The sequence below is a fragment of the Myotis davidii genome, unplaced genomic scaffold (genome assembly GCF_000327345.1).
Source record: "Myotis davidii unplaced genomic scaffold, ASM32734v1 scaffold2627, whole genome shotgun sequence".
NCBI lineage: Eukaryota > Metazoa > Chordata > Mammalia > Chiroptera > Vespertilionidae > Myotis > Myotis davidii.
The window spans coordinates 22,715-31,693 of NW_006297905.1; the positions used below are offsets into that span (position 1 = coordinate 22,715).

General features: G+C 45.7%; 1 protein-coding gene across 6 annotated transcripts in view; it reads right to left on the bottom strand.

The window, feature by feature from the left end:
* Positions 1–1,935: 1,935 nt before the first annotated feature.
* Positions 1,936–8,979, bottom strand: part of LAS1L (LAS1-like, ribosome biogenesis factor) — a 31,365-nt gene continuing 24,321 nt past the window's right edge. For 4 of the 6 annotated variants that reach the window (XM_006773733.2, XM_006773737.2, XM_006773735.2 and 1 more), the window contains 2 exons: positions 5,587–5,737; positions 2,764–3,092 (listed from right to left, as the gene is read on the bottom strand). In XM_006773733.2, coding sequence (XP_006773796.1) covers positions 2,972–3,092; positions 5,587–5,737 — 272 coding nt within the window. In that variant the 3' untranslated portion in view covers positions 2,764–2,971. Of the gene's footprint in view, positions 2,578–2,763; positions 3,193–5,586; positions 5,738–8,979 lie in introns of those variants that run through there. The other 2 variants (XM_006773734.2, XM_006773736.2) reach the window with 2 other exon arrangements.

Below are 8,979 nucleotides of genomic sequence, written 5' to 3' on the forward strand. Positions count from 1 at the left end.
TTGTGTTGGCACAGCAGACTCCCCCACAAAACAGGAAGTTCCTTGGGGGCAGGAATCATGAAAGAGTGAATCTCAATTACTGTTGTTAAATAATATAATCTATGCTCCCTTGCCTTGACTCCCAACTCTGTTCCCTGTTAAATGTGTGTAGCTGAAAGACTTTCTAATCAATCTATAGTCATAAGGAAGAGGTTCAAGGACATTGAGCTAATGTCCTTCCTGGCTGGTCCTTCCCCACACCCCCACTCAACCCCATCCCTGCTATCTGAAGCAGCCCACCCAGAAACCTGGCTCCACAAATCCCAGGTTTTAGGAGGATTTCAGCCAACAATGACCCTTGCCTCTTACTCTCCTTTGACCTGGACTAGAAATGAGCTCAGATAGCCTGCCCCTCATCTTTAGGTCAGTCTTTGAAAGCCATGAGAAAACACTTTGTCCAAGGATATATGAAGACCTGAGTCCTTAGATCAAGGCCCACCAACTCTGGTATGAATACATATCATTCATATATACAAAGCATCATAAGCTTTATAGAGCACTTTCACGTTATCTTTTTTGATCCTTGCAACAAGCCTGTGAGGCAAACAGTATTCTCCTTCTACATATGAAGAAACTGTAGCATTATTTGCCCTGGGTTGTTCTCATTAAGTGATAGAACTTGCCTGGAACATAGGTCTTTGGGTAGCTTTCTACTCAGTGCATCTCAAACTTTACCATGCATCAGAGTTATGTGAAGGGCTTGTTAAACTAGATTGCTGCCCATCTCAACCTTTCTGATTCTGGTTAGAAGTGGGGTTAAACATTTGTAGTTCTAACAAGTACCCAGGTGATGCTGATTTTGCAAGAAATGTGGATCTATACCAAGCTATTAAATTGTTATGTGCCCTTAGGCTAATTCCTTCCCTTTTTGTCTGCCTCAGTGTCTCAATGCCTAAAATGAGGGGTATAGATTAAGACAATGATCTCCAGGCCCTGGCCAGGTAGCTCAGTTGGTTAGAGCTTTATCTTAATACACCAAGTTTGTGGGTCCAATACCCAGTCAGGGCCCATACAAGAATCAACCAATGAATGCATAAATAAGTGGAAAACAAATCGATGTCTCTCTCTCTCAATGCATAAATTAGAACAACAAACTGATGTTTCTCTCTCTCTCAAATCAGTAAAGGGAAAAAACTATGATTTCCCAACTTTTTAGCCACAAAACCCATTTTACAAAAAATTTAAAAATCCTATGTAGAATACCAATGCATACATAGTAGATAAAATTCAGGCTGCTTTAGAGAAGTGGTGGAGGGAAACCAAGAACTTGCAGCACCACCTTCTCATGGAGCAGGTGCTGAGCTATCTCCCAGAGTACTTTTGCAAGTCTCTTGACCAGATATGGCCTAGATGCTTGAGGGCTCCTGCAGCTCTGACATTTCAGGATGCAAAAAGACAGCATTTGTCATTGTGGCAGGAGAGGGAAGATTAAGAGAAAAACTGACAGTAATCAGTGCAGGAGACTGCTTGGCCCGTGCTTAATGCTTAGGTCCACACAGCACAGGAAATCTTAACCCCGTTGGGCTGTTGACCTCATGGACCCCTTTAATAATTGGATTCAATCTGTAGACCAGCCCTAGAAAAATTATATACACATAGCCACAGAGACATTCAGGATATCCTTTAAAAGGTGTTGAGCAGTCCCTAGAGGTCCTAACTCAAGTTAAAACCCTTGACAGAAGGCTCTAGCATAACATTTTCATTAAATTCCTCCTTGGCATTTTTTTAAATTGATTTCATAGAGGAAAGGAGGAGAAAGAAAGAAACATCACTGATGAGAGAGAATCATTGATTGGCTGCCTCCTGCACGCCCCCACTGGGGATTGAGCCCGCAACCGGGTGTGTGCCCTTGACCAGAATCGAACCCGGGACCCTGCAGTCCACAGGCCAACACTCTAACCACTGAGCCAAACCAGCTAGGGCCCTCCTTGGCATTTTCATAGCATAATCCTTCTCCATCGTTCCTTGGCTCAGCCACATCTTGGACCAGCTTCTTGACTGGAGAGTTGCCGGTTCCGTCCCTTGCTCCCCTCCTCAGGGCCCAAACTTGGCCCCACAGAGATGCTCACTGTCTCACACAGTTAATTACTCTCCCCAGAGTTGGGGCTGGAGATACTATAGCTAGACTTGACCTCAGTCAACCACCACCCTGGAAATTTCACCCTGAGAAAAACAAAGAACTTGTGGTAGCATACCACAATCCCTTATGGCACTTATTGGTGACTGTTCTTTCTTACTAGGAAGAGGGCTCTAAGGAGTGAGAACGTGGTTTATTCATCCCTGTCTCTCAGTGCCCACCACAAGGAAGTTCATTCTATATTTTCTAGGCCAAAGGAGTGGGAAAGTAACGAAGAAAGGTTACTCTCACTTTTAACTGCTGTTTGGTCCCCAGTAAGGGCAGGCAGGGAAATGAGTCAGAAGCCTGCTGGGTAACATCAGTAAGGTTGGGTCTTCCTGCTGTCTGGGAGGTTCTGAGCAGATTTCCCTGATGCTGGCTGGCCTGTATGTCCAGCAATGCCTCTCTTCTGGGGCCTACAACTGAGAGCAAAAATGATTTGAGTCAGGAAGAAGGTATGAATGGAGCCCTGTGATAGAAACAATCAGGGGTGATGGGTCCAAGGGGCCCCAGGACCCAGCTCCTACTCAAAGCCCCATTATGATCCCGCCTTCTCTGGAGCCCACAGAATAAAGGGAAAACTACATTGGTCTGCCCCAGCACATATCTCTCATCTCATAAACACCAAAACAACAGTTGCCTGTTTATTGTTTTTCAAAAGACAACAAAAACAAAAGCAAAAACAATCAAAATTACATTGTGGTAAACGCTGAGCTGATGTGGCTGCCAAGGACTGTCTCCCAGGTTGTTTCATGGAACATCAGGTGCACTGAGGGGTGGGCTCCTGCCCAAACAGAGGTGGTACTGGGGTGGACATCAGAAGAGCTGCAGACCAGTTTTGAGCCTGTGCAGCTGACCTTGGCTCCAGAGGCCCTCCAAGTTGTTGCTGCCGTTGCTACAGTTGCTACTACCGATGCCACAGCTCAGGCCCAGGGTGCTACGAAGAGGTGGCACAGTCAGGGAAGGAGGCAGCTCTAGGCTCTGGAAGGCCTAAGGGTGCTTGATTGTGTATCTATGGGAGTGGCCCACCATCCTGCCTGGATTTACAAAGAAGAGACTAGAGCAAATCTAAACCACTTCAGATAACCCCCAGAAGTGGCTCTGTCCTCCCCTCACTTGAGGAAGGGGAGGAACAGAACTTTTCAAATGAAATTTTATGCAGAGCCCCAGTATATAAACCAGATTAAAGCTGAGATATTTGGGTTGAGGTAGGATGGGGGACCAGCAATACCCCACCCACAGGAAGATATTAAAAGTGCCTACCATAACAGGCCTCTTCCAAGGCTCTATAGCTTGGAGGCCCAGAGAACCTTAGGCTGGATCCCTCCCACCCCAACAGCTAATTAAGGGGACCAAGGCCAGGTATAAGCTATAGGACTAGGCCCAGCTCCCAAGCCAGGATTTTAACATTGCTTTAGGGAGATACTGCACCCTCCCCTTCCCTGGCCCTGCTCAGAAACTCTGGCTTCCCCTGCTTCCTGCAGGTCAAAGGACCTTCCAGGTAGATGAGGACAGCTGAGAGCAAAGCCATCATCCTCTCCTCAGGCAGATCCATGGTTACACTAGAGCATCTAAAAAAAAGTTACAGATGATTTAGTCCCATCCCCGCCCATTACCCACCAATTTACAGACAAGGGAATTGAGGCCCAGAAATGAAAAGGGACTTGCCTAAGCCACAAAGCCAAGTCAGGGGGGAAAACCTGGTACAATGGAAGAAGCCTCCCTACTATAGGGGGTGTGGGAGCTGGCCCAAAGTAGCTTCCTTCTGGAATTAGTTCTACCTTCCCACACTTCACTGTAAGTACCCTGGTGTTCATCAAGCCAGTATTATCCAAGGGGAGAGGAGATCTCTCTCCGACGTGTGGACCCCACTCTCAGCTACGCACTATGTGATTTCCCCAGCTGCCTCCTCCACTCTCTCCAAGAAGCCTGCTGTCTCCTAGCCTCGGACAGTGAGTTCATGGCACTGCCTTGGGCCTGGCTGGCTGCTGGCCTCTAAGTTCTATAGCCCTCTCCCCAAATGTCTAGAGGAAGAGGGGCTCATCTCCCAGGGAGTGGGCAGGCAGCACAAAAATAGACTCTTAGTTTCAGGGGCCCACAAAGGTCTCTCTCTGGTACTCATAGGACTCCCCCAGTCACAATGGTCCTGCATTCTGGAATATACAAGCCCATGGGATGGGCTTCTTTGTGTGACCACCAGCAGAGCCCCTCAGTAAGGGCTGAGTGTTCCTGCCTCCCTGATGACCCAAGAGTTCCCACACCTGTGATACAGAGGTGAGTCTCGAGGGAGAGCATGAAGCTCTGTGTAGGCCTTGCTACCAAGATGCCTGTACAGTGTGGGGAGGTCTACTGATTACTCTGTGCACCTTTGGACAAATCCCTTCCCCTTTCTGGGCCTTAGTGTTCTCCTCAGAACATGAGGAAATTGGATTAGAGTATCCATTCTTGACCTTTTGGGAGTGGTTGATATTTTAGAGCAAGCATGTCAAACTCGCGGCCCGCAATGCAGCCCACAACGAATATTTTTGTGGCCCAGCCAATATAATGTTATGTAAGAAACGATTTAATAAAAATTTCGTAACTTAATTTTTACAATATCCTGTTACATATAATTATTAATAATGAACTACAATGTTTGTTAATGACTGATTACTATAATTATGTTGCATTCATTTCCTTTACATGCCTTATGCGCAGGCTCACCATGTCTCTCACTAATACTAGCAGCGAATATTTTAGCAGCTGATTGCCATGCCATTAGTCTTGTACTGACTTGTTTGGTGTGCGCAACAGGAAATATTTTGCTTTCAGAGAACAAGAGAAATATTAATGTTATGCTTTTTAATTTGTGCAGTTATTCAGTTTCTGGTAAGTTAATGTTCAAGAAAAAATATTAATTTTTTATTAAAATGTTCTATTATTTTATGTTAACAATTACTCATTTATTTCAGCCCTTTGTATTCAGCATGTCTCTATCAAAATAATCAATTAACCTATGTTTCTATGAAAATTGAAGCTTTTGTTTTTTTGCAGCCCACATAAACTTAAACCTTGTTTATTTGGCCCGTGTAGCCTTTGAGTTTGACATGCTTGCTTTAGAGAATCTGTTGAAAGCTTCAGATCTCTCTCCACCCAAAATGCTCGTGTGTGCGCACACACGCACACATTTACATATGGACAAAAATTTGATGCAGTCTGAGAGAGGAGCCAAGCCAGTTCTATGTGGCTGATTCAGTGGCTCCCCTCACTGGGGGCTGGGAGCCCTTACAAGGGCCCAGGCAGAGACTGGAACTATACTTCATTCATTTAGGCCCTGACTGGGGACAGGTACCTTCCCACTCACCCCACTTTGTGTCTTCTCCCTCCCTTCTTCCTGTCTCCCGCTTGCAGGAGACAAAGGGGTGAGAAATCCTGCTGTTATGGACACTTACCCTATCTTGCATGTTGGAGGTTCCAGCCGCTGCTCTAGCACAGGCTGGTCCAAAAGATACATGGTGTCATAATTCTCCAGCATAAGCTCTGCTGGGTCCTCAGTCTGACCTGGCATTCGGCCGATGGGGAAGATGCCCCACTGCACATCTTCTATGGAGCAAAGGGAGGAGACAAGTGCAGGTTGATTAGTTAGTTCTCAGACTGGTGCACAGGCCTACCTCCCCAATCTACCCACTCATCTCAGTGAGTCCACTCAGCATAGGCTCTGTGTATCTCTAGCCTCATTCCTTTCTGCCTCACTTCTCCTGAGCTCCTCTCCACTTTAGCACCTCCCATCCCTTCCGCACTCCCCCATACACCCTTTATGGTCCTTCTTCCTCTTTGTGTTCACACACACACACATCACCTCCACTGACCCCCGCCACCCACACAACATGCACATAACTACAGACACTTTTGTTCCTCTCCACCCTTCGCTCACGTCCCCAGGAATGTCCCTACACAACATCTTCAGATCTGGCTATATCACTATGTAAACCTCTCATCCTCACCCCTATTTCCACACACTCACAAATCCTGGAGTCTAGATGCCCCAGAATTTCCGCCACATCTCCTCCCCAAACCTACAGACACCTCAGAGCATCTGAATGATCTGGATTTCCTACATATGTACACACAAACTCCCTGACCTGCTTGAAGGCCACACCACTTCTTAGGCCTTGCCTTGTGACATTTACACACCACCTCAGCATGGACTCCCTCTCAGAGATATTATGCTCCCCCTGCTCCCTGCAAGATCTTACTTCCCCCAGGTACACACAAAAAGAACACCCCATCTCTAGGGAAGGGCTGTCTCACTGCATATCCCAGCCCCCACCACCACCTAAGTACACACAAATACCCAGACAAAGTCCTCTGTTCAACAAATGTTCTGTTTCACTCCCTGCCTCCTACACCTTTCATGCACAGGCACACAACCCAGAAAATTTTTTAAAAGATTTTTTATAGGTTTTTATTGATATTAGAGAGAGGAAGGGAGAGGGAGAGATAGAAACATCTATGAGAAATATTGATTGGCTGCCTCCTGCACGCTCCCACTGGGGATCAAGTCTGCAACCTGGGCATGTGGCCTGACTGGGAATCGAGCCATATCCTCCTGGTTCATAGGTCAACACTCAACCACTGAGCCACACCTGCCAGGCACAACCCAAAAATCTTAATGTCACTGCATCCCCACATGTGTATGCACATAGAGCAAGCAATGGCAAAAGTGAGAGGGAAAAGTTTTAATGTTCTAGCCTTTCCATGTTCACAAACTATTACTTACCTCCCCTACCCAACACATACGCCACAGAAAATGGACTATGTGAGGCTCTCTCTACCCACTCTGCTCTATCACTTACATACCCTCCACATAATATTATACTAAATCCCTGTCCCCATCCTTATAAAGGATGTCCCAAAATTCACGCAAGAAGTAATTTTGATAGAAAACACAGGTTTATAATTAAAAATTGTAAATTTTTTGATTCATAAAGTATACAGTATAGGGTTATGTATGGAATAGCAAACTGGATTATCATGTCGTGATAGCGAGCACCATTAACTGTTATTGCCTGAGCAGCCGCATTTTTGAAGAATGGTCCGATGATGCCTCCAGCCCAAAATCCGCACCAAACAGTGACACGTTGTGGATGCATTTGTTTCTCAACAATCACGCGTGGATTTTCTGAACCCCAAATGCGACAATTTTGTTGATTAACCAAGCCATCAAGATGAAAATGAGCTTCATCACTGAAGATTATTTTGTTCGAAAAATCAGCATCCATTTGTTGTTGTTCCATAATCCAACGAACTCTATTCGCTGTGCATGGTCAGGAGGCTTGTTTTTGAGTCAATTGAACTTTTTAAGCATGAAGATGCAAATATTTCGTGAGAATACGCTGTAGAGAGCTTCTTGAAATGTCCAATTCTTGACCACGGTGCTGAGTTTGATGTCCCTGGGCTCTTAGCAACACTCTCACGAACTGCTTCGATGTGGCTGCTCAGGCAATAACAGTTAATGGTGCTCGCTATTGCGACATTGTAATCCAGTTTGCTATTCTATACATAACCCTATATTGTATACTTTATGAATCAATAAAAAAATTACAATTTTTAATTATGAACCTGTGTTTTCTATCAAAATTACTTCTTGCGTGAATTTTGGGACACCCTTTATCAGTACATCCAGTGTTTTCAAGCAAAGCTTTTAATAGTGAGCTTCTCCAAGTAGATCCAGTTTCTGCCTTCTGCGTTTCCCTGGTACCCAAAGAATTTTCCCTGTCACAATGCTCCTAACATTCTGGGAAGTACCAACCCTGGACTAGCTTTTTCTAAAATTTTTATTTTTGATTTTAGATTTTAGAGCAGGGGTCCTCAAACTACGGCCCGCGGGCCACATGTGGTCCGCCGAACACATTTATCTGGCCCGCCGGGTGTTTTTGCCGCCGCTGTGTGCATAGGAATTTGTTCATAGTTTGTTTGTTTTTTTAAACTATAGTCCGGCCCTCCAACGGTCTGAGGGACAGTGAACTGGCCCCCTGTTTAAAAAGTTTGAGGACCCCTGTTTTAGGGAGAGAGGAAGGGAGAGGAAGAGAGAGATAGAAACATCCATGAAAGAGAAATAGTAACATTGATTGGCTGCCTCCAGCATGCCCACTGCTGGGGATTGAGCCCACAACCTGGGTATGTGCCCTGAGCAGAAAGCAAACTGGTGACCTCTTGGTGCATGGGTTGACACTCAACCACTGAGCAATACAGGCGGGGCTGGACTAGCCTTTTATGTTACCCATAGAAGCCCTTCAGAAAGGGCTATTCCCCTGCCTGCCTATTTCCCCACCCCTGGCTCTTTTACAGGAAGGAAGTTATGCCTGTCTTGATGCCCTACACTGCCCTATGCATACAAAGATACCTTTGTATACAGGGACCCTACCCGCATGTCATTGACCTGACGATCCTTCCTCCCCATCACTAACATCCGCAACCATGTCTACATCACTACCCCTGCCTCTGTAGTCTAACACCCTTACACATATTCCTTCAGTGACAGCATGAACATACACAGGTGATCTCTGGATGGCTGTCTCACTGCCTGTTCTCATGCCTTTCCATATACTCCACCTCATTGCTGCCACTTCTCTGCCTCATACAGATAGCTCCTGGCAACCCTGCCTCCTCTTCTAAAAACATGCATGACTATGTGTGCATATATACACAGAAGCATATGATCTCTTTTCACAGCCTTTCACACACACACACACACACACACACACACACACACACACGTCATGCATCCACAGTGCATCATAAATAGCAGGGGTTTAATAAATGCTTCTAGATTAAATGGGTGA